We start from the raw sequence: 21,582 nt of genomic DNA, 5'->3' as shown, positions 1-21,582 counted from the left end.
TGCAAAAATCCCCCTAATAACTACGACCTCTGTGGGCCTTTGTGAAACTGATACCACTTTGCAGAGGTGACAGTTGTTGACTATGTTGTGAGGGGCCTCAAGTGGTCCCCGCTGACCCCCACACCCTGTGTTTATGTGAAAATGTGTGTGTGTGTGTACATTGTTTTCTGTGTGTGTCTAAAGTGTCCCAGCAAGGTTGTGAATTTACTGTATATTTGCCTTTGTATATATAAGTGCGTGTGTGTGACATGCCAAGACATGCTGCACTCCGGGCTGTGTAGGTGGTTACACACTGCGGTCAGTATATGTCACGCAGCTGGACCCCAGGGTCAAGCGGGGGTTGGGTAATAATTACACAATGATGTGCTTTATGGGTAATAACGCCGGTCATCCCCGTCTTTCGAGCCCTCTGCCCCGAGACATTTTGGCTCATTGAATGTTAAGTATCGTCACATTCTTGCTGTGTCTGTCCTTTGTGCTGACTGTGTGTTGTCTTCTCCGCAGATCGAGAATGTGGATGCCTGCCTCAGTTTCCTGGACGCCAGAGGAGTGAATGTACAAGGGCTCTCAGCAGAAGGTAAGAAGAATAAACAGCAATTAAACTCTTAATTAAATCAGTGGAACGGCAGAAGAAGGATCTCCCTGTTGTATTTCTAATTTTCTAGACCTGGAAAATTCATTTGGCTCCAGCACCACCCAACCTCTTGTGGCTAGCTTTCCATTTCTTCACGGTACCAGATATCTTCAAAAAACTGGTTAAAACCCATTTCCAAGACATACTATTATACTTCACAGCAATGGAATTTACCACGTTGGTATCATGACAGGGTGCACAGTTTCTCCATCTTCAGCTTTCACTATGGCAGCGTAGGCAATCATTAGGGCATCAAAGTGGATTGTGGGAGGATAAAAACTCTAGCAAGGGATTCGCCTCCCGGCCCTCAGGGTATACAGTACATGGCTTTATGTGACAGCCATGACTGCAGCGGTGCTCTGTACCCAAAGACTGCTCGCCAAATTGAATGATAAGCTAAAATTGTTTTACAAGGCCAGAGCCAAAATTACAGTTAAGATCCAAACTATCTGTTATGATTTTGTTTTACACTTCATTTGGACTCTGCAGGAGGAACCCAAGAATCCCTCAGAGATTAATCCAACTGCAGTAGTTTGTTTTTTCTTTTTTTTAAGAGAAACACACGTCTGATGCAGGGCTTAGCATTGCATTGTGTGATGTGTCCCATTTGACACATGCAGTGTACACATGGCATGCTATACAAGGAGGTAGCCAAGGCACATAAGCTAGCATGATGGACAGCAAACAGTTGCTGTCCTGAGAAAACCATTTATCTCCAAAATGTCAGCTTTTCATGAGCCAGGAACTACAGCCCCAATTTTAGCTTCATGACAATGCATTTTTCACATGATTGAGTTAGATTTAGCATAAGAAGTTGGAGAAATTTAGCCTAACCTCTAAATTTGTCTGAAAAGTTCATCAGTAAAAGTGGAAATACATTGTTTTCATTTACACAGACAAAATGTACATACATTTTATCTTCATTAATTTCATGCTTCTTACCATGGCGTTTTGCTTACAATCTCTTTCTTACAAACACATATAATAACAATGAATCCAGAAGTATACCAGATACTATTCTAGGATGTTGGTAGACGAATATGAATCATTACTGCATGGACATACACAAGATATAAGCCACCAGACATATGTACATTCATATCACATTTGTTCATTTTACACCCTCATCCCTTGGCAAACACATTACAACACACAGTACATTAGCTCTATTTCCTCTGTTCTCCCTTTGATTCCCCCCCTTCCCTTCCAAGCCATTCCACTAATTAATTTAGGAATAATTGTGGAAAAAAAAGTGCTGCTTCTCCAAAGCTTTAACTGTATATCAACCCTAAGCAAACTAAGTGGGGTATCTTGATGCCAAGAGGCACTGATGTTTTGTACAGTTGACATTGTAAATAATCAATGTTTGATGTGAAAACTAATTCTTTCTGATTGAATTTTTCTCTAGAATTGAGCCCGTGTTCCGCTAAAATATGACCCCATAGGTTCTTTCATACCAGCAGCTTTTAACTACCAGTTTACATTTAGTGTAGCTGGCAACCTATAATGCCTTCAGTAATTATGATGGGAGCAAAGGAGGACGTCAGGTGGCTTATTATATAAAGTCTCATTCTCAGATCAGTTCGACATAGTATAAAGAGCAACAAAGTCCATGTGAAATAGTATAAAAAGTTAAAAATTCAGCATGATGTAGTATAAAGAGTGTCAAAGTCCACATGAAAGAGTTTAAAAAGCAAGTCAACATAATGTAGTATAGAGAGGGACAAAGTCTGCATGACATAGTATAAAACATTACAAAGACTAAGTAGGGAGGTGGTTGGCATGGCCGATTGGTCAAACAAATAGAGGCCTTTGACCCAGTAGACCACTGTTTGTGCCAAATGTGAAAGTAATAGTTAATGTGTAGTTATTTTAAGTTACAGACATACATTAAGTAACTTCACTTTGGCACGTTACGTTAAGTATGTAAAAGGGCTGCCCATTGAAAGTCAGAGATTTAAGTCATCAGTCAGAGGCCCCTAAGTTGACTGAGACTGCTTCAAGTAGAGCAGTTATTTTTGTTATTTTTTTCCTGTCAGTGTTCTGTGTACTCTGGGGACGCTTTGGTCCCCAGATTTTGCTGCATCGTGAGAACTCTAGACTTTAACGCCACTGCAGACATGCAGGGCAGCGCATAGACAGGGGCAGAGAAGAAGAGGCAAAAGACCTTCTGCTCAGAAGTAATGAATTTACAGCTCACAGCAACTTAATATGACACAGTCTCTGGTTTTTGTTTGATATCTAGTGTCGGCAACAAATGTATCTGCGCATATCCATTGTTAGCACTGTTAGCTTTTTACTATCTGACCTGAATAGTGCTGTTGCACTGAACGTCCGGTGAAGCCCTGTAAAACTTTAAAACTTTTTATGGAAAACAAAATGAATTGTTTAAATATTTATATTGAACAGTACATGTACACCTAGTACATAGCATGATGATGCTCAATCATGATTATTTTCCTTAACCTTCCCTAATCTACACTGGTTGGGGTGCTTATATAAGAAACGCTCCTCTGTGTCGTATTAAAAGGCAGGAACATCCAACCTATGTGGTTGGATGGGTTTGAGGACTTGTTGATAGAGTTCCATACCTACAGGTACAAGCACGTCTCAATGATTTTAGCAGAAAATGTCTGCAGCTTTTATTTAGGAGCTGTGCTCGCCTAGACCCCATGTTGTTTCTGCTCCCCTTTAAACATTAAAGAGCTGTGCGCCCTTGACCTCTCCAGCAGCAGAGATATTCTCAGAGCCTGACACACTGACCGACAGCTCTATATTCTGCCCCCCCCCCCCCTACAGCGCTCACAGCAGCAAAATGACTCACTAAGCCTGGAATTTCAAAGTGGGTCTGTAAATATATGGGCTATTGGGTTACTCTGTCCATCACTGTTGCTACTGCATTTCATCACTCACTTCACTCAGTCCATCTTTTCTCCCTCACTCTCTGCATTTCGCAGCCTTATTCTCAAGACTTACTTTGCATTGTGCTGCATGTGTTTGTGAGTGGAATTAGATGGCCGTGTTTGCCCTCTCATGTCTAATTGAATCAGCCCAGGGCTTTCCAGATTCTGTTGGCTGGCATATGCAGTCTTTATTATCTTTTACAAGGCGTGGATTTAAAAACAAAGTGGAATGTTTGATGTGCATACAGGCACAGGATTTTTTTTTTCTTGAGAGAGCCTACTTATCGTAATAACCTCTCTAGAAGTGCCCTTGCATCTCTATGGTGGGTGGCTGTAAACCTAAGTTCCGGAAAAACTCATCATGTTGAGGAGTGTTACGGTTCCCCCTCAGACGTTTCCGCTAAGTGAGGTGATAGGCCATAATGAAAACAAAGCAAGTTTTTCTTAACTGCAAAAAAAGGAAATAATACCACAGAGACGTAGATGTTTCTGTCTGCCTCTTTTTAAAAAGAAAAAAGATATGGAGTAGAAACATGACTTCGGATATTTGAATAAATCTCAAATATAGCAAATAAAAAGTAATTGAATTTGGGTAAGGTAGAAAAGTTGGTGTATCAATAAAAAAGTAATTGCGGGGCGTGGGTGGCTGAGTGGATAAAGCAGTCACCCCATGAAGGAAGGCAGTGTCCTTGCCGCAGCGACCTTGGGTTCTTGCAGCTAAGTTTATTGGAAATGGATTCAGCGAATAAACAGCATAACATTATCATTATTGCACAGGCCACTGCTAGCTCTTTTTGTCATCTCAGTAGGCTTTTAACATGCTTTTGCACACAGAGTTGTTACCAGAACTCCTCCAAAAACATAAACCTGTAATATTTGGTGTTCAAAACTCTATTGTCAATTGCCCTGTGTTTTCTCTATTATCATACATCCATCGGTTTCCTTTGTTTGAGGGTGAACAATCTTTCTTTTAATTCCATCATCTCTTTGCACCCTCTTCCACAATGCCACCCGCCTGGAGAATTAGCACCACCTACTATTTATCCTGATGAACCAGCTCCTAATATTCACATAACAGCAGCAGATGGATAAGTGAATAAATCTGGGTCTCTTTTGCCAATTTCTTCGAAAAATTCTTTAAAAATTGACCACTTGATCAGTGATTTCAGCATCACACACCGACGCCAAAAGCCACCTTTTGCAGCAATATGTTACGTAGGTGGACAGCGTCACTTTATAGTCAAACAGCACAACAGTATTGGTTGGCCAAATGGCACCAGTCGCGACAGTATGATACATCCCACGTCAGTTTGAAACACTGCCAGTAATTAAGTTATGTGGAAGCTGGAAAGTCCAACAGACCCCAGACTTTCGCCTGGGAGCCCACTTTTTGTTCCTTTATGAATGTAGTGCCAAGCCATATTGGGGTTTTTTCTAAACCCAATCCCCTGCTTCTGTTGCCTAAAACTAACTAGGTGCTTTTCTTGCCAAATCCTAACCATGTGCTTTCGTTGAACAAGGAATTAAAGGTAAATATGAGGTGTTTTACCAAAGTTTGAAAAAAGATTATGTATCTAACGAGCAGAAACTGTACATTTCCTATGAAAACAGAAGATCATTGAACAGGTGTAAATTGGCATGCCATCCATGAACCTCAACAACAAATGTAGGAGGATACCTAGTGTGTTATGTGTAGATGTGAACAGCACTGACCAAATGGCAATATTTGACAAGTTAAGAAGAGAATGTGTTGAAATAAGTGCTATATTTGGATGGAAACCCAACTGTGAACCTGTATTTAGCTGCAAGTGCCGCTCTGCACATGTACAATCAAGCCACCAGTGTGGCTCTAGACTCTTGATGTTATTACAAAGGAAAAAACTCAAGCTCACTCTTTACCCCTAAGCACAAAATAAGTCATCAAAATTAACACCAAGCAAAAAAAAGTTTTACTACTTGAAATGTGATTATTATCCACAGGAAGTTCAGTCTACCGTTACCGGCCTTAAAACGCAGGTGTGAAGCTCCGAAACACACATTTCCTGCAGTTGATAATGAGTTACAGTGAGGGGTCCTTACAGCAGGTCATTAAAAACGCTTGGCTGAAGTGCTTGCAGGCAACTTAGAACATGACCTGCTCGCCACAATAAAGTTCCTCCTGTTTGATCTCAGTGGGTGCAGTTTTTTTAAAAATAGGTCTAATTTCAAAAGCTCACTTTTCAGCAAGGGGTACACACTTGTTCTCTGACCAGTAGGTGAAGCCCAGGTCAAGAGGAAGGCTATAAGTTAAGAGAAAGAACCTAATTTGGGAATAACGAAGGAATGAAAAACCAAGTTTACACAACAAATGTGTCTGGCCAGCAGTGGAGGCAAAGCCATAACCAGCTCTGGAGTTGTAAAAAGAGGCCCTGGTTGGACAGCTATTGTCTGGGGATTAGACCCAACAAAGGTTGATGAAGTAGGTACAGACAGAATATTTAGTACTGAGACGCTCGCACAGTACTTGTCTTCTTCTTCATATTATCCAGCCATCCTAGAACCTCTCTTTCACCTCCTCCAAAGTCCTCTGTGACTCATGAGACAACCAGCCTCTCCAGATAATAAAAAAAAAGGAATGAATGCAACCATGTCAGCCACTTAAGAGGGCCCCTCGAAGCAAAGGTACATTTTCATTGAGCGTGGGCCAAGCAGAAACACTTATCTCCTACATTGCTTCAGAGCAGCAAGAGCCCTCCTGCATTCAGGGAGATCAAAAGTCAATGTATTGCTGACAAAAATGTCTAATGGGCAAAAAGCAATGTCCTATAGCTGTCTCACAGAATTCAGCTATCCTTTTCTTTATCACAACTTTCCCCGAAACTCTCAGAAAGTTGATAAAGGTTCAACAGAAGAGAAAGCAAAAGGTGACACTTTGTGAGAGTTTTGCAATAATTTTTCAGAAGAAACACTTTCAGAGCTTCGGCTAGATGACAAACCAGATGAACTACAGACAATTGATGGTCAAGCAGAAAATATCTGAAGTGTTCATCGCTCTCCTATATCTCTCGGAAAAAAAAAACTCAGTATGGTGCTCTTTTGTCTGCAGTAGGAGTGCTTGAAGTTTGGGCAGAAAGACATTTTATGCTGCACAGCAGTAACTTCTCAAAGTCCCCCTCATGCATAAATCCTGCATACGTCCTACTTTACAAATGCAGATGGCTCTTCTCCGAACATTCTGCAGCAGCACCAAAATAATTATAAGATAAAGCAGCAGTCGGCTGAGAACAACTCAGTTCATATACAACTGCTTTGCATCGGCTGATACATTTTGTATAAATATCATACCACCCAAAATGTTGTTTTATATCAACATAATGGTGTTTTTTTTTTTAAATATTGAGCAGTGGTTTCACTTTATCTCTAAACTGACTTTTTAATAAAAAAGACCAAAATCTTTACCTAATCTTTCTCAAGTGTGTAGTTGCCTTTTCCTAACAACACCTGGGACACGGTCTCAGGTTTTCAGTGCCAAAGCCATGCATGGCTAACCATGGCTGACATTATTATACCAAAGAGCCAAAGCGTAACAGTTCTTCAACAAACTCTGTGGCCTTTGCAAGTGAGATTTCTTAATAAGCTATGAACAAGCAAATGGATGTTCAAGGAGGTTGTATTGTGGATGAGTTGTCTCCCAGGAGATGGGTTCACGACCAGTCTCCTTCTTCTGACTTGTAATTAAACAGTTTTTTACTTCTCACATTGAAAAGAAATATGGTCAAGTGTTTAATATTTGATCACTAAATGAAAATATTAATCAAACTATATATTTCTCTTGCTGCCGAAGAGCCGCAAGGCTAATTGTGTGTATTTTAATGTGTTTTTTAATGACTACATTACATAACACGACTACATAACGTTCGATAAAAAATGATTTTACAGCATTTAAAAGAAGAGTTGGTCACTGGAATAAAAACATACATTAAAATGTATAAATAGACCATCTAAAAATAATGCTAATGTTTTTGGCAAAAGCAAATATGATGAAGACAACCCTGTCATGATAGAACCAGTGTTTCATGCATATTTATGGCTGGAGGTAACATGTTTATGAGCTGCAAGACATCTATTAACATTCTTTTCCTTCCAGACTTTGTACAGTATGTAGAGTTTCTTCAAGCTACAGGAAGCTCAAGATTTGTTGTGTGGTAATTTAATCAAACACGTAGCTTTCAGCATATAAGCACAAAGGACATTGTGAAGGTTTTATGGTAAAACTAGATTTTGACACAGGGGCAGCAGTACTCAATTTAAAGGAATACTTCATGCCCAAGATGAATTTTTCACCTTGTGTTACACTGAATTTGTGGAGAAACCTTTGTTTTTTCTCTCATGCCTCGACAGTAAATGAAGAATCCAAAAATAGAAAAAAAAATCTTGATGAACTGAAGTTAAAGGGGTCAATTTTTAACAGCAGCAAAACTATATCAAAGCATAGTATAATCCAAGTCTCATTTATTCAATCGGATGTTCAGTACTTCCCAAACAGACAGGCCTTTCCATTGAGAAACTGATCTACAAGTGAAACTTATCAATGCTCTCCCCAAAGCCAGACTCCTTTGACAAAAACAGTAATTGTGCCTCGCTGAGAACTGGAACTGCTGGTCTATCACTGACTTGATCATTGTGACAATAACACAAACTAACTACAAAGTTAGTACTGTTTTTCCTTAGTCACTGTGAGGGTCTAAGGTCAGAGGGATGTTGTGATTTGTGATAATGGGCTTTATAAATAAAATCGAAATGAAAAAAAAAAACATCTCCACAAATTCAACCTAACATGAGGTGAGTGACTGATATACAAATTGTCATTTAAAGCCCTATAACATCAGTTAGTATAACATCTGTGCTTTTTTGGTAAATAATTAAGAACAATTGTTCAAATAAATCACCATACCGCAGTGATCCTTGAGCTCTGGGGCACTGGGACAGTTACCAAACTGCCTTGTCGGTAATCTAACCTTGGCGCAAACCTACACCTTGTTAAAATTTCCGTGAGTGAGACATAAAATACTTAAATGTGCAGTTCTACAGCCGACCCTGACCTCGAGGGCAGCTTCCCTTTTGGGATGGATAAAGTATAATTCTTCCTCGTGTCCTCATCATGATCATTTCTGTTACTTTTAGCAGTTGCCTCCAGTGTCAGTCCACAGTGGCTCTCTGGGCGGCTGAATCTGCAACATTGTCTCTCCCTAAAGCACAGAAAACGCTTCTGTTCAGACTCTCTCTAAGGCCCCAGTATAAATTACCGCCTCTGGGTGTTAGAAAATGGAAAACACCCCCAAGAGATTAATCTTCTCCAACTTTCACAGTCTCCAAACAGCACAGTGTAGCCATGGATGGCTGGGGAGAATGTTTGAACCCCACCAAATTGAAAAATGGAGTAAAAATGCCCTGCGTCAGCCGCTGCTATACTTCCCATGCCTCTGTGTGCCAGCTCTTGCGGAGGGTTTGATCTGAAAAGTCCATTTCACAAATGGGTGCGTTAGCCACAGTGATCAATTCTTCCGCCTCTGTGACTGCTGAATCCCATCTGTGCTGTGTGTGAAGGAGTCGACAAGAGATGCAATTGTTTGAGTTTTGTCTGAGATGAACTCAGGAACTGTTAAGGATAAGATTAACACTCCAGACAAAAAGTTTCTCATCGATTAGGAGCGTTCTTGCTGTTGCCAGCTCAGCAAAAAAAGGTAAAAGGTAACTTTATCTGCAGGGCTGCAGTTTGGTGGAGATCAAAAAATGGAACATAATCTCTTTAACTCTCAAACATTACTCTTAAGTACTTTGAACATAGTTTTGATTATTGTTGTTATGCTTAGGCGCCTTCTGGTCATCTGTCCGCCCATCTCATTCTCGTGAATGCAATACCTCAAGAAGGCTTAGAGGGAATTTTTTGAATTTGGCACAAACATCCACTTGGGCTCAACTATGCACTTATTAGATTTTGGTCAAGGTCAAGGTTACTTGTCAAGGTCAAGGTTACTTGACCTTGTCCGTTTCATTCTTGTGACCACAATACCTCAAAGAGAGTCAAGAGGGAATTTGGCACAAATATCCACTTGGACTCAACAAGGAACTGATCAGATTTTGGTGGCCAACAGTCAAGTTTGCTTTTACTTTGCATTTGTCTTATTTTTGCGAATTATATATCTCAAGAAGGCCTTGAGAAAGTTTCTTCAAATTTTACACCAACGTTTACTTGGACTCAACAATAAAATGATAAGAGTTTGGTGGTCAAAGGTCAAGGTCACTTTGACTCCATCTGTTGCATTCTCTTGAACACGATATCTCAAGAAACACCTGATGGAGAATGAGCTGAATTAGGATGGTCGAGGGTCAAAGGTCAAAGTCACTGTGACATCATAATGTTACTAAAATCACTCTTCTGGCAATCAGTCAACAGCATATCTCAGGAACAGAGCGGGAGACATTTGGTGAGATCCTCAATTGGTGACACTAATCTTGGGTGTCCACCTTGAAACTTTGCAGATTGTCTAGATCTTCTGCACTGCAGTTAAAGATGTGTGTGAAGCATCCATGTTTGTGGTGCAACTTAAGTGGTTAGCAGAAGCATACAACCACATGGCAGTAATTCTTGTTTTTTGCTTTACTTTTAAGCAGGTTTTATTTTAGCTGTCAAGCAGTTTGTGAACTTCAACTCAACTTTCATTTCTCCTTTTCATCCCATCCATTTATATAATTTTACTCAAATCAATAAACTGAAAAGTTTCACTTCTGCCATTGTGCCACCACTGCACCAACAGCATCTGTAAATACACCATCAGTTCCTCATTTTATGGCAAAAGCTGTAATTCCTGTTGTATATTTTGGGCTGTTTGGCCTCCGACTTGCCCTTATACCAGGCGTTCGTCAGTTAAACACCAGTCCAGAAGTTCTCATGCTGAGCGTCACTCCTAAAAACCAGCTGTGTGTTTGCAAATGCTTTAGTCTGGATATGTGACAAATTGTTCTTCTTGAGAGCAGTGGCCTAAATTATTCTGGGACAGAGTAAGTGTTACCTCATGCAGAATGCCATTAAGTTATGCTAAATGCTATAACTCTGCATATTATATACAGTCCATCAGTATCTCCTCCAGTTAACGCCGATGTGTAATTACTCTTATGAAACTCTTATGCTTGCAGTTGCACAACAGCTGCACTTGAGCTCCATCCCCAAGTGGCTTTTTTTAAAAAAGTCAACATATGTTCACGTTACAGTGTTTGAAAGACACAATAAATGGTCTGGAAAATATTAATTTTGGCGTCATAGAACACTGCTTTGGTTCTAGACAAAAGAAAAACAAAAGTCTTGCACTCTTTTCAGTCGCAAAAATGATTTTATTCCAAGAAAATGCATGATAAAGCTGTATATACAAGTACACAGTGGTAGAATGGATTTATATAATGGTGGAGAAGCACTGTAAGTACCACAGCATAAAGTACACACTCACACTTTCCTCATGATTTGTTCCCCCCAGAGATCAGGAATGGCAACCTAAAGAGCATCCTGGGCCTTTTCTTCATCCTGTCTCGCTACAAGCAGCAGCAGCAGCAGCAGCAGCAGTACTACCAGTCCCTGGTGGAGCTTAGCCAGCAGACCAGCAGCACCGCACCATCCGCCAGCAGCCTCAAGACACAAGACATGCAGTCCAGGTACGTTGCGCTCCAGATAGTATTCCAGTATTTTGGTGTTGGTTGGAGTGTTGTTTGGGGCAGAGGTAGCCTTAGAGGTCACGGGGCAAGCTGATGTCACTAGTTTCAATTAGTGGACTTACTATTTTTTAGGATTTATGCTTGAGTAGAGGTCGGCTGATGTATCGCTTTTGGATGCTTAATTAGGTCCAGTTTGAGCTTTCGTAAACAGGAATTTGTTGGATATCACTGCCTCTCAGTGCAAAATGAATAACAGCATTCATGGAAAATGTTTCTCATTAGAGCTTTTGCTGCATAAGGAAGTTTTGACGGGGAAGAGTCAAGCTGGCTGACAGCAGAGGAGAGTAGTTACATTCGATTTACATTTTGAATGCAGGCCTAGCCTCAGAATGTATGGAAAATATTCACTGGCTGGTTGAGAGATGAATTAAAAGATTGATAGGACTCTTCTGTTAAACATAAAGCTACAGCCTGTAAGGTCAGCTTAGCATAAAGGCTGCAAGCAGTACGAAAGCCTGACTCTGTCTCAAGGTGACAAATCCATCAGTGGTCGAGTTGCATTGTGGGTAATTTAGGTGCAGTGTTTTGACAACGAAGAACACCTGCAAGAGAAAAGACAAAGGCTGTTTTAGGAATTTCATACTTAAGTACTACCAGTTCTCAATGTGTATATACTGCACACCTGCATACCTTCCCCCAAGTCTACAGATTAAACAATATGCTATTAAAAAAGTGCCACAAACCAATTCATTTCCAAGATCAACAAACATCAACGCAATTCATTTCCAGCAAGCAGTGAATACCCCAGGTCCAATTAGTTTGAGTCCATCCAACAGCATCCAATCTTGCTGATAAAGAGAAGAATGAAGAACAAATGTTACGGTAGTGAGCGCCAGTAGGAAAAAATGATACTAAAGATAATTTTGTTTACATACTTACAGTATGCGGTGGTTAACGAAAAACAAACTGCAGTATGCAAAGGTGCAGAAGTTGAAAATTACATGGAGACACAACAACTTCAATTTCATTCAACATTTGAAGTTGCACAAAAAAAGAGTAAGTCGAGGCAGATATTAACACAAGCCCTTTTAACACAGAGCTTGCACTATAGATCACTACAGTGTCCCTCCTTTACGCTACCTTTGCATTTTTACAGAATCAAACAAAAGAGGCATCATGCTGCTGGATTTAGACCGCATGCTGGCATCATGGCAACAACAGGCTCGACAGGTGTGATGGGCATGATGTGTAACACAATAGCATCAGTCTTTAATGTGACATAAACAATAACAATGCCTTTTCTAAACAATAACAATAGAATAACATGTCAATAACAATCTGTGGTATATGGCGGCTGATCTTGTCCTCTGCTCAGATGGTAAGGAGCACCTGATTTCACCTGACTTCACTGATTTTCCAATTTGTGGACATTTACAGACACTGTTCTGCTTCTTTGTGTTAGTTGCTAACTGCTACCGACTGCTTTGTAAATCTCCCACAGGTGGTTGCACGCATAAAACGCCAGTCACACCCATGACCCCTTCCTGCCAGCTGTCCCTTTTGCATAGACCTCAATTTGGCGTGATTACTACCTTTGTTGCTGTCTCAAAGGTGAGACAAATCTGTCCCCCATTCTGCGATCGTACCTTTTATACAGAATGGCGAGGCAGCATAAAACTGCTATATTCCCACTGTGTAAAAGGGGCTATATTTAGAGAGCTAATGCTTAGCTAATTTTGGCTGAACAGCCAAGGAAGTTTTTTACAAACTTGTCATAACAAATGAATACACATTTTTAGAAAGCATTCATGATTTTTGTAAATTTAATATATTATTACTTTGTTGTTTAAATGGCATTACTAATGTGAAAGCCAACATTATGACTTGTTAAGGACTCAAAACTCAAATTTAGGACTCAGAAATTGACTTGGGACTTGCATGTCTAAACTTGGGACTTGATTTGGGTAAGAAGACTTGAGACTTACTTGTGACTTGCAAAACAATGACTTGGTGTCGTCTCTGCTACATACTCCATTCTACATCATACTAAGTATGAATAGTATGTTAGTATGTGATTTTGAACACAGCCACATCTCTGGTTGGGCTGCATTGATTTTTCAGCGGTCTATTTAGAGTCCGATTTATGAGGCACTTTATAATATGAAGACATGCATTGTGCAGCAGAAGTGTTGGCATACAGGCAGCTAAGCAGTAAAAGGCAGTAAAAGCAAAGGAGGCCTTATCCTGTGTGATGTAAATAGACAGAGCAGGCCTTAGAGGAGCATCTAAAGGAACGCCTGACATGCCACACATGAGCAGCATTCCCCCGAACCAGATCGAGTTACTGCATGGCCGTTCTGTTTGGCAGCGTGTGTGTGTGTGTGTGTGTGTGTGTGCATGCGTGTGTTTGTGTGTGTGTATAAAATCAGTGCAATAAGAGCAGTTAGTCTCAGCACTTGAGGAGAGGGCATGCGGGTAAGATGATATTGTCGAGTGTTTTAGACCCACTCTGTTGGGACGAGTTAGGAGGTGGTAGCAATGAGGTCAGTGTATCGTGTGTGTGTGTGTGTGTGTGTATGTGGGGGCAAGAGCATTATTAGGCGCACAGCTGCCTCCCATTCCCACACTCCCCCCCACAACAGGTGGAGAATGCTCACACACACATACATACACACCGAATAGTTCCATACACATTGCAGCATCAATCCAGCCTGGCATGGCCATTATAAATACATAAATAAATACAAACATGCGTACAATACTGATAACAAGTTGGTTGAGAGATATTTGAATCCCATTTTTTATGAAAAAAAAAAAAAACTGGCAGCTGTTGTTTGCATAATAAATCTGTAAAAAATACAGTGAAGATGTAAACAACTTTACCCATGTAAAACTTTTGTAATTCAATCAAAAAGTTGTTGTAAGTACAACATTTTGAAACTGTAAAATTTACGCAGTCAGTTTGGGAGACAAAAATAAAATTCAGCAATGCCATCACTATTCAACTAAGTTTTTAAGATATAACACTCAGATTTTAACATTCATGTTGTAATAAAAAAAGTACCATTTTTTGTATTAAAGTTTTCTTGTGTTTAAACTACAGTAATCTTTAAATTCTACAAAGATTTTTTTTTTTATTTGAATATAATCTCACTTTAAAATTAACAGTTTTGTTGGAGGTCAGTGCTTTGCAAGATATTACTGTAAACGCAACACTTTTTTCTATTTACAGTTTTATGATGTCATGATTTTACAGCACTTGGCTGTTAATTTTAATTACTTTTTTTACGCTGTGCATCACTAATAACAAGCAGAAAATATGAATTCATGGAAGAAGGTTTTCTATAAAGAGTTTCTCTTAAAAGTGGCTCGGTTAATTTCCAAGTGGACCCTCTCTGCCCTCACTGTCCACGGCCTCAGTAATGTCTCAGTCCCCGGGGCTGATAAGTTAATCACGTCTGAATGTTGAAGGCCGCAGTGGAGGTCAGAGGATCAGCCCGTGTCTGTCACTGATAAAGTAAGCCATTAATCTGTGAGTTTTGGGGGGGAAGTCCAGACCATTCATCCTCTCTCTGTGGTTCAAGAAAGTCTGCAAAGGTGTGGAGAATGAATTTCAACATTTCGGGTAGAGAAATCAGAGAAATATTGCCCAGAAGAGTCTGAAGGTATCGAGCAATTTGGCCCAGTATCACGTAAGTTGGGAAGATGAATGAATGAACTCTGACTGTGCACAGTGGTACTGTTGCATTTTTATACTTGTAAAGGAAATCTCCTAAAATCTTTCCCGATTCTGCTTTGACCTCCTAAATGCAGCTGACTCACTGGTATACATCAATCATCCCAAACTCATGCTGTGCAGTCAAACATAATTTAAACCCACAGAATTTATTTTGAATCCTGGTGGAGATCACAGAGTTTTTAAAGAAGAAGAAGATCAAATATTTCAGGCTGACTTTGGGGGGAGTGTATATGAAATGATGCACAAGACAGCTTGAAATTGATGGAATGAGGCAGCCTTAAAAACATGTAAGTTGGGTTTGAATATTTCACCCACTTTAAAGATTATATAGCTTTAGTGAAGAGCTGGACACTGTCAGAAAGCGTGGAATAACATATTTTCAACCTATACTGTGCAGGATTGTAGTTTGCTGTTTGTAGACACGCTCACCAGCAAAGGTGAAAGTAAAAACCAACTCAAGTTTCACTATTGCTTGGCGTTTCGTCTTCCTATATTTGTGTTTTTTTCGGCAGTGTCTTTGATGTTTGTCAGCTTACGGTCTGGCACATGGTTAGTACCTTTTCATAAAGTCCCGACCTCACCTGATGCTATGAATTAAAAGGGTAGACTGAAGGTTATGGATTTTTACATGCTTAGTTATTAGTGTTGTATTTTTAATATTCCCACAGAATTTGGAAACAGTAGCCTATTTTTTTCAAAGTATGGAATTAGAAAAACTGTATGATAACAGTAAAAACTGATAAAACCTTACTAATTGCACAAAAAAGTTTATGCTAACTTGAGGTGTTTTTTGCCTTTTAAAAAAGAAGTTGATATGAAAAAAGGTTATGGAAATGCCTTTGCCTCTGACACAGAAACATTTAACTCAGATGACTGCTTCTGCGGCTGGTGTCTTCCAGTGCAATAAAATCACTGAATTGATGACTAAGACCAGAGTGTATTGAGACTGAGAGAAGACCAAGACTTTGTGTGACTGAGACCAAGTCAAGACCAATACAAGACCAGCGGGAGTACCGCACTGTATGACACACTTACAATAAAATGTGGAATGTGCAAACCATAGGCACACATTCCCATAAAAAACACCCAAAGAAAAACAAGACTTATGAAACATGATTTATTCACTGCTCTTATCGCCATACTGTGTGTGTATGTGTTAGTGATAATATATTCAAGTACTTCAGCACCGGGGTAGATGGGCAAGGGATCTTGTTTAGTTTTCAGTTTGCAACCTCACCTTCTTTGACTCTGTTCACTGGCAGGTTACAGCCATATTTAAAGTGTAGCCGATACCGCCAACTTCTGACTTAACTAAGCTTTGCCAAGCTGTTTATTCACTCCTAAGCCTAATTCGCATTTCTTTATTGCAACATTTCAAAAGTTTGCTTAAATTCTCTTGACAGTTTAATGGAAGCACAGCTGGTTAAGCTCAAAAACACAGAAGAGAAAATGAATGACTTTTTATCTATTATTTGTCTTTATTTCATAAGCTTATCATAAGCGTTTGAGGCAAAATACAGTCTGCTCTTTTCTTTTTAAATTAGATGATAATAAAAAGCCTAAGATATACTGAGGGATATATTCTGTTATCCTGTTCTGTTTCTTTCTTTTTAGGAATAATGTTTCATGCTGTAGCGGCAGCATAATGTATGGTGCCTGTTTTACTGTGTAAAATCTAATTATCTGAAGAATCTGCTGTACGTTAAAGTAGCTTACACAAACTGATGATATGTCTGATGCTAGAGTTTGCTTTCTCTGCACTTCTCATAATGTACTACGTCAACTTCAAATTGTTTCAAATGTTCCCTTTGTTCCAGGCTTCATGCCTGGCTGCTGTGCAGGCTCCTTTCTCTTTTCAACCACCTTTGGAAACACTGAAATGTAATTAAATGTATTCATAAAAACTCTTTTCTTATTCTAATTTTCCACAGTGATGAATTCCTGTAAGCCCCAGTCGACCCTGAAGATTTAGCATGTCTGAGTAACTTCATAAAATATAAGATAAGCCAGAAGAATGGATGTTTTAAATTAAAAATGTTAAGCTTTTAGAATTATCAAATTATCTGTCTCACAGATTTACACAGACGGAGACACACACACTCACACATTTGGCCCGCTGCACATCTACAGTTGTGATATGGGGAGCTTTCTATAGACAGCACCTGCTGGCCTGACTGGTGTCTCTGGGGCAGGGGATGTGTGTGACCGTGTGTGTGTGTATGTGTGTGTGTCCAAGGGGAACTCCCCATTGGACAGAGCGCGACAGCCCGGAGCCACGGGAGGTTTTCAGTGCTCTAGAAGGCAGGGGGGCCCGGGCCTGACAGGGCACAGCAAACCCTCCCTCTTTAACTCACCATGTCCCGGGGCGAACAAGTTGACCCCCTGGTCTGGCGCACCTCACGCCTGCCTACCGCCGTGTCTCGTGACAGGAAGAGCCGTTTGCCTTATGGGAGAGCCAACAGCCTGGCCAAGCCCGACTCGTCTCCTAGGTACAGTTTTAGCTTGTGCAGTGTGTGAGTGATACCATCGAGGCAACAGAGTTTGGGTCTTTCTTGGAAACGCATGGTGATATGAGGAGGATGGAATAGTGTCAGTGGCATCATGAACTGGTAAATAGTTTGGTTCCGCTTATCTTTTTTGTTATTCTGTACTGTCATACATCATAGACTTGTGATTAGCTTTTTTTTATGGTACACAGATGTGGATATGAATAATTCATTGATCTTTGTCATGGGAAACTGACAGTGAGAAGTTTTATTTGAAATCATTAATAAGTCGTGCCAACAGCATGTTTTAATAATAGGGGTACTTCCATGAAAGCAAAGTTTTTGTACTATGTGTACAGTATGTTGAACTTATGCTTTATGCTCTTTAACTTTAGTTTGGTGACTATCTGCATGAAATATTTCATGCATTTGTTTGTATTTCAATACTTAATTTTTGTACTGATCTACACATGATGATTTCCACACATGGTACTTTTCAGCAAGTAGATAATGTTGTACTTCTGTTATAGCGCCTGAAAACCTCATAGGGGGTGGGGGGGGGGGGTGGTGGTTGTTGGGCGTACAAAACATCTGAGTTTGACACAGAAGTCAGAAGTCACCACTGTTTGCATCCAATGTCTCACAATAGGGGTGCCAGATCTTAAACACTATTGGTCAGTTTAAATTGCAAGTTAGTTATTTTTTTATTGTATATTTTTGGGCATCTAAAGTCTTTAAAAGATAGTTGGTAGTTGAGATGTGGCAAAGAAGTAAGTTTTGCCAGTCAAACTTAAGGTTCCTCCCTGGGCATTTATTAAACACCTAAAATTCATTTCTGTCCATCAGAATTGAATATATAGAAGTTTTATCCATCAAATACGTCCCTTAATGGCTTGAAATGGCTTCGATGTAATTCTAAAACTTTGCCTCATATAGTATGCACGGATTTATGAATACGCAAAGCAGCCCCGCCCCTCAGCCTTTTGCCTGCAGTTCAAGCATACCTTCTCACTCCCACTGATAGATAACATGAGCCTGCGGCTTGACTATGTTATCAAATAGCTAAAAATGTGTCTGTAATTTAAAATAACCCTTGTTCCTGATCAATATCGCTAACAAATTGAAATGAGAGTGAACATTAACTTGCAAATTACCAATAGATAGCCTGGCTTCTCCTCTAATACCACTGGTGTCGCCATAGCTTTTCGGGATTCATTTCTTAGGTTTATGACATATGAAGCCCGAAAGTCCGAATCTGTGCCTCCGAGACTGTCAATGAGACACTGCAATTCCAAGGCAGAAAAGCTCAGCCATGGCTTTGACTCTTTATTTTGCTTATGATATGTCTTATATCGTAAAAAAAAACAGCATATAGACATGTCAGCAAGGTCAAAAATTTGATTTGCAATCAAAGGGGTCTGTAAGGCGCCAGTAGGCTTTATCAGAAGTACTTGTTGGACGATCCAACAGCTTGAGAAACACATCTGTCCCACCATCGATCCCACCATCCATCTATTTATCCATCCATCACGTTTGTCTTCCAACATGATGCCATAATATAAAGTAGTTCTTTTTCTCAAATAACCCAACCCTTTAATGAGAGATGTTGTGGTTCATTGTTGGTGTCCTAAACCCATAGGTCACCAGGGCATCCAGAACTACCTATTTTTGGTGTAAAGGTTGGATGACTTGTTGATATATTGGTACAAAAGAATAGGTGCAAGATGAATGCAAGAGTCTCAACGTGTGCTGTAGATTCTTCTGAGTGAACCATCAGTGACTGAACAATTTCCAAAGCAGCTAACTGTGGATGGTACCACATAACTAGCATCAGTGCACAGAAGATACTGAGTTGACTGTGTCACATGCTTTAATGGACATGTGATGTAATGTATGAGTCTGCGAAGAACTATTCCAGAAGTAGCTGATATTAGAGTGTGGATTGGGCTTTAAAAGGTCCATGTTGGACGGAAAACCTCTTTTGACACGTAGGTCGGACGACACGCCATTACCTGCTGTCATCACATCGGCCCAAGTGCCTGAGCTCCTGCCATTTTGGATCACAAACCCATCCGTTAGTGTCTGCCCTCAGGGCTGCGGCTACAATCAAGCTGAAACTGATATTACTCACATTTAATAGGACAGTGAAGGCATCCAATATCGCTTGCATGCGCGCCGCAGTGTCGTGGACTATTAAACAGAGGCCTTGTTGATGTATGTTGTATTAGATCAAAAGTGACAGACTGTACCCCCGCTCCTTCTCCTCCTTACCACCACCCCATCCCCTTTCCCCAGTCCTAGATCCTGCCCTCATGTGTCCTAGTGTCTCTTTTTCCACATTGGAAACATCTTAAATGCTGTGGGTTGGATAAGCACTCCAGGCTGGGGACTCTATACCGTTGCCTTCATGTTTCATTGCGTTTTATAAAGCAGGAGGTGGGGGCAGGAGGGTCAGGATGGGTCTTGTGGTGGAAAAATGTGCGCCACATCATCCCTGACTTTTTTAACTGTCATATACAACTGTGGGCTGCTCCTACACAAGCTGTACTTACATTGCCTTCTCTCAGTCTTTTGTGGCCTTTGCTGCCTTCAGAGATAACCCTTGCTAACAGCCTTGCACTTGCACTCCCACTCTGAATATGAACAAAAAAAATTGAAAAAAATTGAGTGCAACAGGCTCCATTAATCTATGTCTAAGCTTGTCCTGTCTGTGTGCTAAGTGGCATTTAGGGTATTTAATTGAGCACAAAATATACAACAGGTAGATGAAATGTGGTTTTGGAAAACTAAAAAGAACATATTTATTTGCCAGACATCATTAACTGAGGTGTCATATATCATATAGTTCACTAATGTCGTGACAGGAAGGTGCTCGCCACTATAATGTGAAACTGCCCTGAACTTGTTCCCCCTCTGGTCTGCTGTCTGCTCCAGAGCTCGTTTGCATAACACCGCATCATGAAAACCCACAAGGTCAATTAGAAATGTACAGTGACTCGGCACTTTATCACAGGTGGTTTAAAAGGGAGGCATATTGTCCTGAGGGAGAGGTGTAAATACTGTAGAGAGACTGCTTGTGTGTGTGTGAGAGAGAAATGTAAATGTGTGTATTGCAGAGAATGGGAACCTTTTCAAGACTTGGACAGCTAATTAAAATTTTGCTCAGCACCTTAAAAGATCCTCGTCATTCACAGCTCGACCTCCGTGAACAAAGCATTAAATATCACAGTCGCTCCGTGACGGCTGGTTTGATTCTACAGAGTGATGAAATTTATTTGAGATATTGACTGAAAATCACCTCAGCAAGGCCTGAAACTTCTGTAGCAGTCCTCCTTTTGTTGTACTTCTGCACAAAAGGAAACTATATTGGAGAGGAGGCTGTCAAAATATTCATTAGCAAAGATTTTTATGCCTTTTAAACCAGAGCTGGGGGCATTATGTTTTTGGGTTATCCATCTGTCTGTCCCATTCTCGTTAAGGCAATATCTTATGAATGCATTTAGAGATTTTCCTTGAATGGCCCAAACATCCACTTGGACTCAAGCATAAACTGACAAGATTTCAGTGGTCAAAGGTAAAGGTCTCTGTGACCTTGCCTTCGTCTTATTGTCATTAACCATATATCTCAAGAAGACCTCGAGGGAATTCACTTAAGTTTGGCACAAACGTCCATTTGGAATCACAAATGAACTGATTAGAATTTGAGAGTCAAAAGTCAAGGTTTCTGTGACCTCACAAAACAAGTTTCTGGCCATAACTCAATAATTTGTACACTATCATGACAAATTTTATAATGTGTCTAATAGGATAAAATGATTGATGATTAAGATAACATTTTATATCCAAAAGGTCTAAGACCGACCTCACTCAGGATCAAAGGACTCAAGGAAACATCCGATACTAAATTAATTTTAGTTTATATAGTTCACGTCCAGTAGACTACTTGTTCGGAACCCTTTTCCCTATGAAAACTATTTCTTATGGTATATCTTGCTTGTGTAATTCATAAAATGTATTCATATTTTCTAATTTCCTGTCCCTGTGATCATACTCAGAGCAATATCATGAGTTACTTGTACTGTTAGATCTCTAATCAAATTTTACATTTACTTTGTGTCACAGTGTCAGCTAAAT

General features: G+C 40.1%; 1 protein-coding gene across 1 annotated transcript in view; it reads left to right on the top strand.

Moving 5' to 3' along the window:
- The window catches only part of nav3 (neuron navigator 3), a 251,822-nt gene that overhangs the window by 96,548 nt on the left and 133,692 nt on the right, over window positions 1-21,582 (top strand). The window contains exons 4-5 of the mRNA XM_042511574.1: window positions 505-577; window positions 11,049-11,223. Coding sequence (XP_042367508.1) covers window positions 505-577; window positions 11,049-11,223 — 248 coding nt within the window. The remainder of the gene's footprint in view (window positions 1-504; window positions 578-11,048; window positions 11,224-21,582) is intronic.

The sequence above is a fragment of the Plectropomus leopardus genome, chromosome 22 (genome assembly GCF_008729295.1).
Source record: "Plectropomus leopardus isolate mb chromosome 22, YSFRI_Pleo_2.0, whole genome shotgun sequence".
NCBI lineage: Eukaryota > Metazoa > Chordata > Actinopteri > Perciformes > Serranidae > Plectropomus > Plectropomus leopardus.
This window is presented reverse-complemented; position numbering and strand designations above follow the sequence as displayed.